General features: G+C 42.5%; 1 protein-coding gene across 1 annotated transcript in view; it reads left to right on the forward strand.

Moving 5' to 3' along the window:
* The window catches only part of nudt14 (nudix (nucleoside diphosphate linked moiety X)-type motif 14), a gene marked incomplete at its 3' end in the record, with an annotated part of 53,484 nt that overhangs the window by 22,656 nt on the left and 10,979 nt on the right, over nt 1–19,849 (forward strand). The window contains exons 2-3 of the mRNA XM_080549065.1: nt 14,020–14,063; nt 18,744–18,808. Of these exons, the coding sequence (XP_080405191.1) occupies nt 14,020–14,063; nt 18,744–18,808 (109 nt within the window). The remainder of the gene's footprint in view (nt 1–14,019; nt 14,064–18,743; nt 18,809–19,849) is intronic.

The raw sequence follows: 19,849 nt of genomic DNA on the forward strand, positions 1-19,849 counted from the left end.
AATGCAGTAGGGCTGTTCTGAGGTTACCGTCCTTTTCCTGGGCCCTTGAGTGTCACAAAGGGCTTCAGAGCCACTTTTCCCTGGCCAGTGTGACATGCTCACAATCACTCTGGATGCGTCTCAATGGTGTCACAAGCGCTTTGACACATGACACACGACACACCCACTGTTTCTCTCAGAAGAGGGCCTTGAATCCTGGGAAATTGAGCAGCCTCGGGCCTGAAAGGCTGACATTATACACGGCAGCGTGACGGCAATTGAATTTGCAGGCAGCTGCTGGGGTTACAGCCTTCTAAACCAGGGGGTTGATGTTAATTAGACTTTAAGCACCTAAAAGAACAAGACCACCACCCCCGTCCCCCTGTACCCCCCCACACTTTCAATACCCATTCACAAGAGGGTCTTATCTTTATTGCACCTAGAGCCAGGGGAGACCACATTCATGTCAAGGTCCTCCAGCTTCTCTCTGTAATCTGTATCGTAATCCATGTCACTGGTGATTCTCAGGGTCCCTGAGGGCTATTCACGCTGCCCCCAGCAAGTGGCCCCCGGTAATGAGGGACTCCCACCATCTGTTAGCAGTGACAAGATACAAGAGAGGGAGGAGTTGGACAGGGAGGGGGAGGGGGAGGGGCCACATGGGTCACAGGGGGTGGTCCGCAGAGGGGGTGCAGTTGCACATGACATCAGCTCCTCATCCATGTCGTAAAAAGAGATGCCCAGTGTCATATTTCTTCAACAAGACACCGTGTGGACTCGCAGGTGTGACGAGAATCAACCTCAAAAGCTATTTTGGCAGTCTACTAGAACCGTCTACTAGAACCGTAATCATCCGTTTCCGTATGTATTGCGACTGCACATTGACTGCACATCAAATCTGTTTAATGGGCGTAATTGGGGATGTGATTAAAAATACAGTAGTCACACTCTTTTTCTACTTGAATATTCCAAACCTAGCCAAACCTTTTTTTATTAAAAGATAGTCAAGGCTTCACAGTTCTACTGTCACCCGGATGTGGTGTGTGAGGGACCCAGTAGGCCTGACCTGTTTCACTTGGAGCTGACACAGGTCTTGCCTGTCTTTTGATCTGCCTCCAGCCTCTCAAAGAGCTCATTGTGATTTGATCCCCTCTTCCCCGCCTCCACCACCCAAACTCCTCTGGGATGTCCATGAAGCCGAGGACCCTTCCCACAGTGCCATGCTCGTCTCTGCTCAGCTCACCAGCTGCTACCCCCCAAAACAAAACAGAGGCACTGACGGACAGGAGGGAAAAGGAAAGGCACGTGGCCACTCTAAACACGCTTTGAAGCGTATACTCACAGTCAGCCAGGAGACTCTTATTTGTCTTGGCGATGCTCTGACAGGCTCTCCTCAGGGTCGCTGTGGAACTCCCCTTCCATACTAAGTGGCTCAGTCCCGTACCCAGAGCATTCTTCAAAGGGCATTTAAGAACTGTTCAGTATCTATAATAGGGCGGTTCTGATCACTCCACTATCACAATGGAAGCTTAATATTAACTGCTTGATGAAATAAAAAAATAAAAAATCTGACCTTTTACGAAAGGTTTTACCGTATTAACCTATGAGCTAACATGGAAGTGGTATTCACTTTCCTTTACAACAAACTGTTATGCTATGATGCGATATCCAAACACAACAGTTAGTTTCCGGAATTCCGTGGACCACGGGAAGTGACAGTAGTCAGAACCACCTCAACCCATAGTACCAGAGCACCACCTCAACCCCTAGTACCAGAGCACCACCTCAACCCATAGTACCAGAGCACCACCTCAACCCCTAGTACCCAAGAACCACCTCAAACTCTAGTACCAGAGCACCACCTCACCCCCTAGTACCAGAGCACCACCTCAACCCCTAGTACCAGAGCACCACCTCCACCCCCTAGTACCAGAGCACCACCTCAACCCATAGTACCAGAGCACCACCTCAACCCCTAGTACTAGAGAACCACCTCAAACTCTAGTACCAGAGCACCACCTCACCCCTAGTACCCAAGAACCACCTCAGCCCCTATTACCAGAAACCAGAACCACCTAAAAAAAATAAAACCACAAAGAGCAGGAGGATTTTTTATTTTTTTTATTTTCTCAAATCAGTTGTACAATAGTTAATTTTGGTGAGTTGTTTCTATACAATTGACTATAATGACATTAAGGTAATGAATAAAGGAGACAACTACAGTATGTAGGTAGCAATCTACATCTTTACAAACAGGTTCTGGTTCAATCTCCTTAGAAATAAAACAAAACATTACAGATTTAGCTATTCTCAACTTTTAAGTAACTGCACTGTTAAAAACACTAGTATTGTAAGACCTCACCTGTGTCCCTGTGTACTCTCTGCTGCTCTTTGACCAAAAAAGGTCCATATGTCCATTTTCCTTTTTCCCTGCCATATTTGTGTTACCAGCTCAGTAAAAGTGAGACAATTGACAATATCAATAACATACTTGCACACACACATAACTTACTCACACACAAGTTAGTGTTACTGGCCCCAATTTGGTACAACTAATAGTGACATGGTTGACATATGTAAATGAGCTGTTCCCTTTAACGTTCGCTAACTAGCTTGTTAAAGTTATCTTCACAATCGTGGGTGACGTTAGGTCGGGTTTTCACTAAAATAACATATTAGGACATGTTTGTATTGACACAACATGACATGGACTTGTTCAGTAATATGTTACATTTGAACCAACAGTATTATGGCGTTCATACAGTTTGTTTAACTGAGAATCATGGACATGGTTTTATCATTAACGTTACTCTGAGCCACACCAACACTTTTAATGAATGGATTAAAGAGCCGCACCCTCTTAGAATATCATTCAGTATGATTCCAAGAGTGAAATGTTTGAATGAGCACCCGCCTTTAGCAGCACTGTTTGCAACCTCCCCCAAACGACGCATTTCGTAAGCAAAGTGCTCAAAATCAAACTTTCAATGATGGGTTTTATGATGGGCATTCTCCTCCATCTTTGTTTTTCTACTTTCACTTAAGGAAAAATTAGATGGGTGCGGTTGACTTGGCCCAGGGAGGAATGAAAGCTGGCATTGTTTGTTGACTCATCAGTATTTTGACAGTAATTCTATAGAACCGGTAGACCTCACGTCTGACGAGTGGGTTGCACACCGTTTAAAACATGTCTGCCCTCACTGATGCCAGCGTTTCCTTGTAAGCGTGTCAGGGAGTGTGTACCAAGGTTGCAGTTATCCCCCGCTTTCACTTTTATCACCTGTCTCTGCTTGAACTTGCAGCCCTGGAAGCGTCCCTTATGAAAACCTTTATTTCTAACCTCCAATTACCCTCTCAGAGTTCAACACTGAACAAGCTTTTGTTAAGTGATATTGCGATCCTTTGTGGTCTTTGTGGTTTGTTTGTGCTTTAGATGTTTTGATGATCAGCAGATATAAAAATAACTTTGTTCCAGCAGCCATCAATCAGATTAACAACTCGTAGCAACATTGCAGAGGTTATTTTACTATTTTATCTTTATTTAGGCTATATCATTTAGGCTATATAATTATAATTATTAGGCTATATAAGTATACATTTTTTGGTAAGGATTGGAACATTGAGTACCTTTATGTTTGTCTACTGTGTTTCAACATAGATGGCTTGTTTACTGCAAAACAAATAAATACGGACAAATAAAGTAACCTGAACCTGATTTTCTCATCAATAGTTATGCAATGTTGCCTATAGATATGCGTTACATTTGTATGTCTCAATTTTATATATACAGTGGCTATAGAAAGTCAACACACCCCTTCACTTTTTCCACATTTTGTTGTGTTATGAATGAATGAATGGTCTTTATTGTCATTAATACAGTACAGGTACCATACAACGAAATTTAGTCGGGGGGGGCTCCCCTGGTGCTTGGAAAAAGACTAAAAACAAGAGGGCCAAGGGTAAAAATAAAAAAGGGAAAAGAGCTGGTTTACATAAATAAAGGCTATGTACACTATCTACTATACTATACTACTATACTATACAATAAAACACTGTGCTGTACTCTATGTTATGCTATACATATCCTAAGTTTTCCTATATATCTGAACCTTATGTACACAAGGGTTGTCATATTGCACATAGTATTGTTGCACATTCATTTAAAGTGTCGCAGTTTTAGCAGGTTTGAAATGTTCACAGTTGTATTTCAATATTGCACTTATCTTTTACAATCTAGTAGCTGCCATCAAGTTGTCTAGATTGTCCAGGGCCTAGAAACTAGGTCTTTGCTGTGTTCAGGGCCTGAATGGCCCTAGGGTAGAAGCTGAGCTTCAGTCTATTTGTCCGTGCGGACATGGTCCTGATCCGCCTGCCTGAGGGCAGCCTAACAAAGTGTTCGTTCCCAGGGTGGGATGGGTCCCTGGAGATCTTGGTGGCCTTCCTGAGGCAGCGTGTGTTGTACAGCTCTTCCAGGGAGGGGAGGGGGGCGCCGATGATCTTCTGGGCCGATCTCACGACTCTCTGTAGCGCTTTCCTCTCTGCGGCTGTGCAGCTGGAGAACCACACGCAAATGCAGTAGGTGAGGATGCTCTCCACTGTGCAGCGGTAGAAGGTCACAAGCAGCTCCTGTCTGAGGTGGTATTTCCTGAGGACTCTCAGGAAGTAGAGCCGCTGTTGTGCCTTCTTGATGATGGCTGCTGTGTTGGTCCTCCAGGACAGGTCCTCCTGTATGTGCACCCCCAGGAATCGGAGAGTTGAGACTCTCTCCACGCTCCCTCCATCGACTAGCAGGGGCTGGACCTCAGATTTTTTCCTCCTGAAGTCCACAATGATTTCCTGGGTCTTTAGCTGGTTTAGCAGCAGGTTGTTAACCTTGCACAGCTTGCCCAGCTGCTCCACCTCATCCCTGTACGCCGCCTCGTCCCCCCCCGAGATGCAGCCCACCACGGTGGTGTCGTCTGCAAACTTTATGATGGGAGTTGCTGGGGTGGACGGGGGTGAAGTCGTAGGTGTAGAGGTTGTAGACTAGAGGATGGGGCTCAGCACGCAGCCCTGGGGGGACCCAGTGCTGAGTCTGAGGGCTGTGGAGGTGTGGGAGCCCACCCGCACTCTCTGGGGGGCGGTCAGACAGGAAGTCCTTGATCCATGCGCAGATGGAGTGTGATAGTCCCAGGTCTAGTAGTTTGGTCACTAGCCTGTCTGGAAGGATAGTGTTGAAATCAGAGCTGAAGTCCACAAAGAGCAGTCTCGCGTAGCTGTTCCCCCTCTCCAGGTGGGATAGAGTGGAGTGGAGAGTCGTCGCGATGGCGTCCTCTGTGGACCTGTGGGCTCTGTAGGCGAACTGGTATGGATCCAGGTTGGGCGGGAGGCGTGTGACTATGTGGGCCCGGACCAATTTCTCGAAGCACTTCATGATGATTGGTGTGAGTGCCACCGGGCGGTAGTCGTTTAGGCAGCTCACCGTGCTTTTCTTCGGGACTGGGATGATTGTTGAGGTTTTCAGGCAGGGTGGGATGGTGGCCTGGGACAGGGACTGGTTGAAGATGTTGGTGAAAACCCTGGCCAGCTGGTCGGCGCAGTCCCTCAGCACCCGTCCCAGGACGCCGTCCGGCCCTGATGCTTTTCTGGGGTCCACCGCCTTCAGCACGCGTCTCACTTCCTGCTCTGTGAGGGTGAGGCTGCTGAGAGCTGGAGAGAGTGGTGTTTGTGTTGTGGTTACCTCCGTTCGCCCCTCGTCGAACCGGGCGTAGAAGGAGTTCAGCTCTTCCGCCAGCAGGGGGTCGCCCTCAGCGGCTGTGAGCCTGTTGGCTCTGAAGTTTGTCATGTGCTGAACCCCCTGCCACACCCGCCTGGAGTCGTTGCTCAGGAAGCATTCCTCAATCTTCTCTCTGTGGTCTACCTTGGCCTCCCGGATGCCACGGTTTAGGTTTGCCCTGGTGGTGTTGTACAGCATATAGACTCAATTTAAAATTGATCAAATAAATAAAAATCGTCAATCAAGTAATTGATTCCTATCTAAATCAGAGACTCTATAAAAACAAAGATATTGATTCCAAAATTACATTAACTATTATCCTTGCATTAAGATGGACTCAATTAAACTTATTGAGTGATTTATTGATGACATTTTAACGTTTTAGCTCATTTTAACAGTGTCATAGTGTGAAGACTTATGCACATGAATGAATGAATGAATGAATGAATGGTCTTTATTGTCATTGCTATAGTACAGGTACCAAACAACGAAATTTGGGAAATGCATGATGTATTTCTGTGTTTCAATTTTATTTGCAGAAAGTATTCACTTTGTCATCATGGGGTATTGTGTGTGGATTGATGGCAAAACGTTTTTTAAATTGAGTCTATAACACAAAAAAATTACACTCGGCTTTCTATAACCACTATACTTGGGGTGTAACAGATCACCTAAGTCAGGGATCGGATCACGGATCTAATATTTTTTTTTAGAATCAACACAAAACATAATTTTCTTATAAAAACTGCTTTTTCCTTGAATTCTGTAAAACACCACTTCTATTGTGTGAAACAAAAAAACAACATTCCAGATGTCAAAACTGCTAAAATATATACGTATATAACATATTCTACACATCAAACATTACATATTATACTGAAATACACATCAACTTAAATTATAGTGCACTAAGAGAGAGGGAGGAGGTGCCTATACACCGTAACTGTTTTATTTACCACCCTTCATCCATCATTGTTATAATTGACAGAGAAGCCAAAGTGCTCCCATACATGGGATTTAAATTACAAGGGAGGCCTTTCGAGTTCTTCTCCGCTGCCAAGTTACTAGCACTCGCCATGATACACTTGTTGCTGTGGATTCCCAGCTTCACAAGTAGTGAACAACTCACTACACATTTTTGCATTATCAACCTATCATTGCGCTTTAGAGTAAAACAAAGCACGCAACTGTCGTGTCTATCTTTTCATGGCAACTCTACATTGTGATTTACAAGAGATATTAACTAATATTAAGTAATATTATTACTTGGTTACATTTTGCAATTGATCTGCGGTACACATGCCTGCCAAACCGTGATCCGTTACACCCCTAATATAAACACACACATTTACATTTACATTTACATTTTTGGCATTTAGCAGACGCCTTATTCCAAAATGACTTACAATCAATTTGACTAAGCAAGTGAATCCTCAGTTCACCAGTTGCAGCAGGAAGAGTAATCTAGCTTAGGCCCAGGCCCATTGGCAGTCTCTGTGATAGAAGGATTTCTTTTTTTCTTTTTTTATATAGACACTGGAGAAACAGTACAAGGGGGGCAGTAGAAGTCTTAGGGGACATAGTATAGGGGAAAAGCTGTTGTCTCAGGGGACGCAGTGCTGGGGGGTAGTAGATGTCTCAGGAGGAGCAATTAAGGTGTAACCTGAAGAGATGGGTCTTCAGTCTCCGACGAAAGATGGGTAGTGACTCTGCAATTCTGACAGCCGTGGGAAGCACATTCCACCAGCGGGGAGCCAGTGGAGTGAAGAGTCGTGATCGGGCAGCACGACACACACACACACACACACACACACAAATATAGGCAGTCAATGGTTCGCAGACCTCAAGAAGTTATTGCATGAAAAGATTGTCGACCAAATGTGTGGTGGCCTGGGAAAACCCTTCACATGGTGGCATTTTGACATTTTCATTTTTTAATATTTCCATAAATTAGAAGTTCTCAGCTATTCATAACTGGTTATTCAACCAGTTTTTGTTTTTATCAGTATTTATTTTAAAAAGTTATGAGCATTTTAATGTATCATGTCAAAAAAAGTGAAAGGTGAGAAATGCTGCCCCCATGCTGCCCCCGACCCCTTTCTCCTCCGGGTCGGGGGAGGAGCCTATGCAGATCGGCCGGTCTCGTTTGTCTGCTTGTGATGCGGTGTTAGTCTGCTCGCCTCGTCGGTATGCGAGGGACAGATCCATTTGTGTGTCTTCTAATTAAGATTTTATTACTTTATGCTTATTGTGAGCATCAGTAAACTGGCAATAACACAGGTGGAAGTATCGTCTCTCCTTTCGCTCGTGTGCTTTCTTAAAATGTTTATTCACCATAATGTAGTATGGAGTTCAAAGTACTAGAATACCACATAATATCAAAATCGCCGAAATAGGACATTTCCATCTATTTTTGCTCTTTGCCACAAACGAACGCCAGCGACATCCGACGGGTTTTCCCAGGCCACCACACAAATACTAAACATGAGTGCTTTATTTGGACATGTTTTTTCCCAATACTTTGGAGCCCTGAAAGCCTTCCTCTAGTCAGCTAAGAGTCTTTCAATTCTTGTTTTTGGAATTGTTCCACAATCTTCCTGGCAGAACACGTCTAGCTCGGAAATTATTCTTCGGCCTTCATGCACGGCATGTTTGAGTTCTCTCTACAGATTTATAATAAGAATTCTAGTCTGGGAACTGTGATGGCCATTCCAAAACCTTCATTCGTCTTTATACTTTGGCTACAAAATGAAGCATCATAATGTAGGCCTATGCATCTTTGGTGAATGAAGTCACCCTTGGTACTCTAGAATGTTGACAATTTTGGCGAGTTTATTCACCCGTGGCACTAAATGACTTAAGTGTTAAGGGTGACGCTTGGATATGCTTTTTGCTAGCATGGACAGCAAATCCCGCCTCACTTTGGAGCCAAAATACACAAGCCATTAACAGGGGGTGATGGGCCCCTAAAGCAAACATGACCCAGCTGGCCTCTCTGGCCATGCCCTGGTTGCTGGAGTTGTATACATTCTCACTTTCACACTCAAGTCATGCTAAAACCTGTGGTTAATGATGCACTTTGGCCTCACTTATTAACGGATAAAGCCTCTGATGTTGACGACCAAGACTTGTTAGGTCTCGCTGAAATTGTTGGACCATAACGTTTGGATTAATTTCTAAAATTGCGAAGCTTCATTGTTTGGCCCAGTGAGCCATTGGCTTGTCCCTCGAATTCTCTCCTGTAATCATTACCTAATTACCAAGCCGGTTTGATCAACCATCCAGAAATGGTCAGTTGCACCAGACTTGAATTAGGAGACTAAAGAAATTAGGAAACTAAACAACAATGTAATATAATAGACTTCTTGCTTAAGAAGAGCAGAATTTCCAGTACTAGTTAAGCATTTGTCACCAGAACTAGGAATCCGAAGCTCCTGGATGCTGGTTTTGTCATGAAAGATTGTGGCCGTGACAGAATTGACAGTGGTAATAACAGTGGCCCAGTGAAATACTTTACACTGCATCTTGTGCTAATGTACTTTCGCCGCATCTATGGCAATGACTAGCGTTGTTTTAGTAAACCTCTGTCATCTAGGTTTGTTTGCACCGAAGCAGAGAGTTGGGCGAGGTTTCAGTCGTGACTTCAGGTCCGATATCACTTGATGCAGTGAATGGAGCCTTAACTGCCCATTTTGATCAGTCAGCAAGCAATTGTATCTAGTAGGTCTACATTTTGTGTGTTCAGTAGGGGTGCAACGGTTCAGTTGGCCCACGGTTCGGTATGAACCTCGGTTTTTGGGTCATGGTTCGGTTACGGTACAATTTTTTTTTTTTTAAAGCTACTATTTATTTACAAACTGTTACTTTACTTTATTTTGCTTATACTTATGGAACTTTAACATTTAGACACATTACAGAATATGACTGGTATATGTGGTTTTTGGAACTACAGATCATAAGCTTTCAAATGATGTGTCCTACATTGAAATCCGAAAAAAGATGACGAAGTTAGACTCATTTGAATGTTGTTAGACGTCAGGCACATAGGGTTAAACTGGCCATCATTGAAACCGGAAGTGGACGCTGCTAACAGCTAGCGGCTAACAAAGCACATCGCTACAAAGGTCTAACTGTATTTTAATAACATCACAACATGCTGATAAAACATCAACATGCTAAAAACACATAACTACACATAATTAGATCACATAGTTCTTGCTTTTGAACACGTCCTAAAATTAAAGTATGTTTACAAGCCATGTATCACTTACCGTTAGCCTCCGGAAAAACAATAACAATGAATCCATTCCACAAAGTTAAGCATACATATAGACATTTCACGCAAGTGGTTTACTGTTTCACCAGCTGCAGTCACAAAAAAAGTGCCTCTTAGGCTTCAGGACTAGTATATAATAGGAGAGGTTGAAATGAAAGTAAAAATGCACTTTAGCTATGAGGGCTGTACCAGCTGTAGCACATACCCATTGTGCGCATTTTAAGCGCATATACGACATGCGTGAAGTATTTCTGCAACACGCGTTTCTGTTCACTGTTTTCATTCCCTCATCGCTGTATTCAATACCAAAACCAGAATGAATGACCCCACAACGCAGATTTGTAGCAATCCAGGGCTTCCTCAAACTGTTGCCATGTTCTCAACTCCACTCGCCATGAACAAACATTTGAACAAGAAGCAACTGCGTTCCAGACCAACTCCACCTCCTACTTTGAATGAAACACAGAATAAACCGAAAACCGCCACGGTTCACTAGTGTATTGAACCGTGGAACGCGAACCGTACCGTAAAAAAAACAAGAAAAGTTGCACCCCTAGTGTTCAGCCCGGGTCATCGTCACAATATCATACTGTGTGTAATGGAAAGCTGGTGTGGGCATATTGGGTGTGTCCCTGCTATTGCCATTGGCTGTATGCACCATACAGAATGCCAGTGGAAAATACTACTTGCACTGTGCCTCACTTGTTATAGGGGCTACAGCAAATACTACATACATTTTTGGTTGTTGTATGTATGGTACACTCATCCGAATCAGTCGATAATTGTCAGTGAAACATCCACCATATCCTCACAGGACGTGCTTCTACCTTTAGTCACTAGGAATCCTCTCTCCAGCCCACTCCTACCTGTGGAGGCCTGTACAGTCACACCTGACACTGCTGCTGACATAGTCACTTCTGACCAAATATGGTCACATTTTTGGTCAGAAAAAGATTGGAAAGATTTCTCTTGATTTAACACAGATAGAAAGTGATGAATAGACCATTCTACATGTGAGTTCACACAAGTCTTCCTGGTCTTTACCATTCTGCTAACCACAACTTAGTCTTCAAATTAATAATAATTGTTTTATTGCTATGCAATCAACTTGTCAGTCAATTGTTGGAATTTGGTATTTTTTGTTCTAGGCACAGGGTCAGCCATAGTCGGCGCCCCTGGAGAAATTAGGGGTCAAATGATTGCTCAAGGGCACATGCCGCTCCCTCCTAAGGTGGGGATCGAACCAGCGACCTTCTGATTGCTAGACCAGTGTCGACAAGATAGGCTACATTACTGAGAGTAACTTCCATGGCAGTATTGGGCATTAACTTTGAGTGCTTAATGGAAGTTTTAAACCAAACAATGGTATTAACTCAATAAAACTACACAGCTAAAGAAATGGTAACATTCCAAATTTCCAATCCATAAAAAAGCTATGTACTATTAAGTGGAATGACACAGGAAAACCACTCAAGGTCTAGTGGTCAAGCTCACCATCCCAAAAGCCTGCACTGTTTTCGGCCGTAACTCAAACTCGAAAAACGATTGAACCACTTTGCAGAGCACACTCAAACTCACAGCACTCACAACACTTACCATTTTCAAAAATAAACTTCAACAGGTCATAGTTGACTGTTGTTCCTGCTGATTGCACCCTCCCACACACACACATACACACATGCACGCACACAGACTCAATGTTCTCAATTTATTTTATCTGGTTAAATAAAAAAGAGCAAACATTTGATTATCACAATGTTGGATGGGTGGTAAATACAGTATGTCCCATCTTTGTACAGTACTCTTTTTTTCCCCACAGTACTTTCTGTCAACATCAGCATTTCCCACGCACACTGCAAAACTGAACATATTACAGTATTATAACTACTGGATTGCTTGTATACCACTGGACTAATTTACTACTATACTGTATTGTATTATATTGCATTTCATATCATCGTACTCTGCACAGCATTTTTCCACTATTGAAGCCACTGTAAAATCCATCACTTTATTACTTTATCAATGCAGGGTTACTTTTTTACTTACTTATGTTACTTATTATTATTGTGTTTTCTATCTGAAAGCTGCAATGTCAATGATGTTGAGGAACTAAAGCCAAAAATGTTTACTCTTGTGCACTTGTAAGATGTAGCTAATGAAAGCGATTGTGATTGAGACATGCCTTCTCTAGGGCTGCCTGCCATGTGCTCCACTGATTGTCTCCCTGCAGGCGTCAATGTAGTTAAACATGTCCATGTCAGAGGTTTACCTAGGCCCGGGAGTGTGTGCAGTACAGATTTACATAACCACAGGAGGAATGAAGATGTTAGGCCATGCACACTTGATTATTTGTTTAGCAGATTTCATGTTCAGAACAGCCCTAGGTGAGATTTTAGCTAAAGTCATTGTTGTTTTGGTTATGGAAAGGTGAGTCAGTTGTAATTATTTAATTATGCTATTCATGCTAAGTCATATTTATCTAAATCCAAGGGTAGGCCTATACATGCATGATTTGAAAGACTGAGAAGATTATAGACTGTGGTTTTCATGAAAATGTTGGTATTTAAACATTGACCATGTTTGACCTGAAACCTATAAAGCATGTTCAATCATATTATGACATTAACTTTCGTCCAAAGCGTTACCTCCATTCAACATTGGAAGCAAAGTAGCAATCCAACCACTTAAATGGTGTGTTCATATGAATATGCATTCCTGGTCCTGTGCTGCTTTCTCGTTGTGTCAAGATGACGTTTGTTGTGGTTAATGGTTACAGGTAACGTGTTGAAGCGGATGTCTCTAGCATACATACTGCATAGTCTACAGGCACTCCAAAGATTGAAATGTCACTAGAGCCCGACAGATAATATCCAGATGAATATTATTCAGTGGGGGGAAATAAGTATTCAAATGTTTTTTATTCGACATATTTCCATTGCAGCTATTCACATCGCTTTTCACATTTAAACCAAACAATGGTATTAACTCAATAGTACTACACAGCTAAAGAAATGGTAACATTCCAATCCATAAAAAATATATGTACTATTAAGTGGAATGACACAGGAAAAACGTATTGAACACAGTAATAAAACGCACTAAACCAGCTTATGCCACTAATGAGTTTTCCTACAGCTGTGCTAATTAGATCAGCTGGGTTAGTGCATGTTGGTGGGTAAGTACTTCCACTCTTTGAAAAAGGCGTTCCCACCTCTGAATGCAAGTCAAATCATTTTGTCACCAAGCTTTCCTGCAAGAAACACCTCATGATGGGTAGAGGCAAAGAGCTCTCAAGATTGTTGAGCAGCAAACTAATGGCACTCGACTGGTTAGCGACAGATTTCGCAACTCTTACCTCTTATGTTCCTCTAAGCACGATTGGACATAGGATAAATAAGTTGCTCTGTTAATTAATGGAGAACATTTCAGGTCATTATTGAGATATGGATTTGTCTAATCAGCATTAAGACCATGTGTTTGCAATTGTTTTCTTATGAAGGGAATTCTATAAATATGTACAATATATCGGCAGATATGTTGGTTATTGCTGAGATTTGCTCTTATTTGTATTTATTTTATTTACCATATGATGAACGTAAGAATCTGCACCTGCCTGATCCATTCTTAGTGAATGGTTTCTTGGGATTGCTTTGGAGACAATTCAGTGAATCGTCAGTTGTCCACATTGTCAGAAGTGCCATGGCCTATTTTGTGTGTAAAATCAATATCATTTTGGGTATAAATCCCCGTGGGTATAAATCATAGGTTATTTGGCATAAGATAACAAAGCCAACTTGAAACAGGTAATTTATGTAAAAGTCATCTTCAAAAGACGAGAGACAGTGTGGAGGGGCTAAATCATCCACAATCAGCTCAATATGAAGAACTTAATCATGTCAGAGGGGTTCGAACAAATGGTGAAGGATCATCAAATACCACTTTCCCTCAGCGATAGTATGAGTCATACTCTGCAAGTCATTTATTTTGTTTTCTGTTTCATCCACAGAATGGGACGAAGAAATCGTGGGACTTCATGCGTACCCATGACAGGTAAAAACTACCACTATAGCATGTTTACCAGTTGTTTGAAAAAAATACAAGTTGATCACAGACAAATTGAAAATCAATGCCATGTTTGTTCAAGTTGGTCTTATGCAGCACACCTACTATTAGTATTAGTATTAGTCATCTCTTGAATATCTGAAAGGAGCATAATTCAATATTTTTGGATAGTATATCATTTGTCTTTAAATAAGGTCAGAATAAAGTCTGATTCCTGCTTTATCCGGCACCTGCTGCAAAAAAATGCATGTTGGCCAGTATCAAGGCCCCCGTACCTGATAGACAGATAGTGTTGGGGTTAACGGCGGGTGAGGATGTACAGAGCTCTTGGCCATAGCCTGAATGGCCAGATGTTGGAGGAGATCACCAACAGGCCCCATTTTGCGTAAATGCTGCAGACGCCGGATGGGCCAATAAATTAAGTGTAATGAAGTGGATGTGTGAGGAGAGGGAATTAGGGAGAAGGGGATTTTAGAGAAGTAGTGGAAGAGCGTGTTTGTTGTGTTTTATATGACTACATTTAAATTAAATAGTGCCATTGTCTTTGAGAGTAATGCATCCATTTTCACTAGATTTTCTGTGGTTGTGCTATGTATTTGTGCATGCATATGGCCTGTGTATTTCAGTGTTTTTTTTATGAATGTAGGATTGTTATTGTGTTCTCTTTGTATAGGCTATGGGCTGTGTGGTTGTGTTGTGTGAACATGTTTATGTAGTTTCTACATGAGTATGTGAATAAGTGATGTTATCTTGTATGTTTATTGGAGTGTTGGTGTAACAACACATGTTTATTGCAGGGAGTGCTTGTAAATGAGTTTATTTGTGTAGGCAAGTGTTTTGTGTGTGTTTAACTGGGAGTGGGATGTGTCGACACTGAGAGGCAAAGCCATTAGAAGCAGCATCTGTTGAGGTCATTAGTGGCTCTACAGCAGTCCTGCCGCAGCACACTCACTCACCACAGGTCCCCAGCACGCTGAGAGGAGAGAGAAGGATCGTTCCAGAGGATTTTTTTCAATGGGGAGGGCGACATGGAGGGGAGGGAGGCATGCGGAAAAAGATACAGTGTTTTGATTAGGTGTGAGGTGGGTATAAAGAAAGGCCACACTTTTAGTTAAGAGTCGCTGCCTGTTCCATCTCAATTCTAGCCAACCCGGGGGCTGGTTTAAATTCAGAAATTCAATGATTTAACATCAGTCAATTCTCAAAAGTGTTAATTTAACAGACACTTTCATCAAGAGCTGTGATAGCCCTATATGTTACTCACTCAGTTGTAAGCACTATTCTCCAACCAACCGTTGGCCAAGACACAGTCTCCTCTTCCCCCACCCATATGTACATACTTCACTCCAGTCCTCCAAAACCTCCACTGGCTCCCAGTCCGATTTAGGATTCTCCTCACCACCTACAAAGCCCTCAACAACATGGTACCTTCTTACCTCTCTGACCTCCTCCTCCTGCATACTCCTACCCACATTATCTGGTCAGCTGATGCCAACCTTGTTGTCCCCATCACCAGGACTAAACACCAGACCTGAGGTGACCAGACTTTCTCAGCTGCAGCCCCCACTCTTTGGAACACTCTCCCAAACTGCATCAAATAATCCAGCACGCCCTCCTCCTTCAAACAATCCCTAAAAATCCATCTTTTAAAAAAAACTCTCTCCATGAAATGTAGTGTCTGAATACTGAGAAAGCACTATACAAAATAAATGCATTATTATAATTATTACTGTTGTTGTTGTTGATGTAGGCTGTATTGTTCCCGGCTGACTAGCCAGAAGCCCTGCAGAGAAGGCCGCAAGCCTAATGGGGCATGAAATGTTCAAAGTGTTCTTTTAACGGTTCTGCAGTTTAACCATTAGTGGTGCAGAACAACGGTACAAGCCCAGGCCTGCCGCGAGCTGGTGGGTCCTGCTTCTAACCAGAGCACTGGGTATACTGTATGTATGCTTCTAACCAGGGTATACTGTATGCTTCTAACCAGGGTATACTGTATGTATGCTTCTAACCAGGGTATACTGCATGTATGCTTCTAACCAGGGTATACTGTATGTATGCTTCTAACCAGGGTATACTGTATGCTTCTAACCAGGGTATACTGTATACTTCTAAACAGGGTATACTGTATGTATGCTTCTAACCAGGGTATACTGGGTAAGCTATGTGGATGCTTCCGACCAGTACTGGTATCCTGGTACTGTATGTATGCTCACTGTCTTTTAACTGAACGAGAGCATGAAGCCCATTTCAGATATGTTTTAAAAGGTGTCAAAACTTCACCCTTGATTTAAGTCACCATGGCAACATGAGTGGACAAATCTCCTCCATATAACTTTCACCTCTCCAGTCGTGTACAATGAGGTCTCCCTGCCATCATCCTTTGCAGGTGAGGAAGAGGGGAACAGTCATCTCTTGTGAAGAGGCTTTCTCCTCGCAAGGAGGAAGGGATGGATAGATGATGGAAATGAGAGAGGGCTCGCAGGGCTTACCAGAGATGACTAGGCTAACATAGAGGTGGACCAGACTTCGTAATCAGTGGCTGAGGTGCAAATGAATCATGTTGTCTGGATATAAAACACTCTCCCCTCCACGCTCCGGTGTGAATGTGCTCTGTGTGTGTGTCTACTTTTGAAAATATTGTGTTATTCTGAACCATTGAACCATTTTGTGTGTGTGTGTGTGTGTCTGTGTCTGTGTGTTCTCTCAGTGACCAGGTTAAATCTCCCACTTTGTATCTTTCACCATGGGAAAGGCAGGGCAGGGCTTCCTGCCTCCACGGACACATCCGCTTCCCCAACTCGGACCCCAGCCCTCAAGTCTCCAACGACTGCAAAAACAATCATACTCACTGCCAAACTATACTGATAATACTAATATGGGTCTGGATTTCTGGCGGCCATCAACCACAGTTGATATGAGAACCCACTTGGGTGAAGCTCATTTTGATCTGGCAAAGTTCAACTTCTAACCACAATGCTGGAAATCCTGTTTTTTTCCGTTGTGCAGGGCGTTTAACCCATTAAGGCCTAAAACGGGAATTAGAATAACCCCCTAAAACCTGACGTTTTTCTGGAAATTCAACAAAAGTGTCAACGCCTACTAAAAGTTAGTTATTAAAAATAATTTAAGCACTATTTTCAATAAAAATAAATAAAAATAAAGTGTGGCAGTGCAGTCACAGAGGGCAGGACAGAGGGCAGTCCCCTCACATAATCCATGTCAGCTGCCTGGTGGTCCTGGAGGTGTAGATACCTGAACATCCAGATATAGATTCATGTAAGTTACCTTGGATGAAAGCAATATAACACATACACCATTGGAAGAAATATAAATAGTTCTCATTAGCCTACTATAATAATAATAATAAATGTTATTTATATTGCACTTTTCAGGGTACTCAAAGACACATAAAGTAATAGGATACATAAACATAGTCATTTCTTATTATACTATCATCACAATCAATTATTATTATTATTATTATTATTATTATTATTATTGTTATTACCTCCAGAGACAAATCTGTCCCGGGACATGTGCTTTGGGAAATTGGTCTTGAAGAGATCTTTCTTCTGTTACCAGTAGTCTCTCCGAACTGACAGTATAAGAAGCCCCATACTGATGCACGGGCCAATAAAAGTCTTCATCTCCGTCAGACTAACGTCAGCCCACTTTGCTCTGGATGGAGTGGTTCTGGTCTGGGCACTATGAAGGTTTGTCTCCGTGACGAGACGCGCCAGAGTCTGTACAATTATTTTCAAATACCTGCATCGGTGTTGCGTCTGCAGGTATATTGATTTTCACCCCCGGGGTGCGGTTGAAAGTTGAAACGCCTCCTAGGATTACGGTGCTAGTTGTCCGTCTTCCATTCCGTTTCAAAGCCTTCTAAATCATCCGAATCAGTTATAATATTGTCATAATAATAATAATAATAATAGTAGGCCTAATAACTTTTATTTGTATAGCGCTTTTCCTGCAAACGTTGCAGCTCATCATCAATATCACCCAGTGGTGTAGTCTAGTTGTTTCTAGTGGTATACTACTGTGATTTTTCCCTCCCAGCCTCATATCGTTCATTTCGGAACGCCATAAAAATAATCTGCGCTCCCTGTCTAACGTTATATATATATCTAAATTACATGTTATAAGGCTGATCTGTGCATGATAGTGCTGCATTTTGACATATTTCATGTCGCATCTCCCCCCTTTGATGGTATATGACGCTATAGTCAGTCCCAATGGTCCAAAATTCAAGTGCTTCGTAACACAGACGGGTGAAATATGAATGAAAGTGAAAGTTCTGTCACAAAACGCTGTTACGTATCCTCACACATCTTTAAGTGGGTATATGGAAATCCTTGGCCTTTCCTAGTGGGTATACGGCGTAGTCCTGCGTATCACGTAGACTACACCACTTATCACCCCCTTCAGAACTAACTTCAGAAACTTCTCCGCTGTTGCCAAGATATCCTAAAAAAAAATAAAAAAATCAGCACGTGTGTAGATACTCCCACGTGTATATGTTGATGGATTTCATTGGCGCCCCCGTGTATATGTTGATGGATTTCACCGGCGCCCCCGGTTTAAATGGGTTAAGATTCAGGTATTTGTTGGCTCCAAGTCAAGCAGTATAAAATAATGCATTAACTAATGTTTCTTTCTCTCTAGTGTCTCTGTGCTGATCTTCAACACCACCTCACATTGCTTCATCCTGGTCAAGCAGTTCCGCCCAGGTAATGCTTTCAATGTGGATTCTCCATTGACGGTTATTTTTAGTGTAGGAAAACTGGTCCAAAGAGGGTAGTGTAAGTCACCTTTACCTACCGTAAGTATTCCAAGTGAGTTGATGGATGGGATGAAGACATACAAAGTGCAGTCACTTGGCAACTTTGGCGTGGTTTGATGCATGCACTACAAAGAGATGGAAATTACCCTAATGACAACACATCACGTGACTACCTGGGAGTTTGTAGCTTGTGTTTTTAGCTGTTGGATCTGGTTCCAATCTCTGGGCACTTCTTTTATACCCAGCATCAGCATACATCCTATAATCTGTCTTGCGTTGTGATCAGATTTCATTTAAATGTTTGATTAGATACTTCCTAGCCAACACCTGTATACCACTGGATTCCACTAGACTAGAGCGTGTCAAGTGTAAACATTACACCCCGTCACGTGGCAGAGGGTTCGCCTGGCACTGCTGAGGCACGTCTGATGAGGAGAAATGACTCTCTTCCTATGATGGACCCCTATGTCCCTATGATGGACTCACCCCTATGTTGTTTTGTTGGAGCTCTCAGTCCGATGGAGTTCCTAGTTCCTTACAGTAGCAACTGTAAACTCACTGGCTACCTAACTGTCTGTCTTGCATTATAGTTTAGTTAAAATCAAGCTGACAACTTAGCCTAACCGTGAAGACGGCCAGCTAGCTAGATATATGATTAGCTATATGTTCATTTGCGCCGCTGTGCGAGTGGAAGCATGAATGCCAGTGCGATTTTACTTGTACAATGTCTTCAAAATGAGTCTTCGTTTAGTCATCTACTACCTTTGAAGATAAGTTCCTACATCCTGAGTGCCTACCAATCATGACAATCTGTGTCAACATGTAAAATGTAAGAAGTAGGATGTCTAATCACAAATTGGGGCCACCACTGTTACCAGCTCTTTCTCATCATTGGGAGTTGAGATATGGTTGGTTAGAAAGCTGACATTCTCAGCCTTTCAGAACTCTATATAATGTTTAGGGGTGCAAGCGCCAGGAAATGATCACA

This window comes from Nansenia antarctica (genome assembly GCF_963989245.1).
Source record: "Nansenia antarctica genome assembly, chromosome: 1".
In the NCBI taxonomy this organism is placed as follows: Eukaryota; Metazoa; Chordata; class Actinopteri; order Argentiniformes; family Microstomatidae; genus Nansenia; species Nansenia antarctica.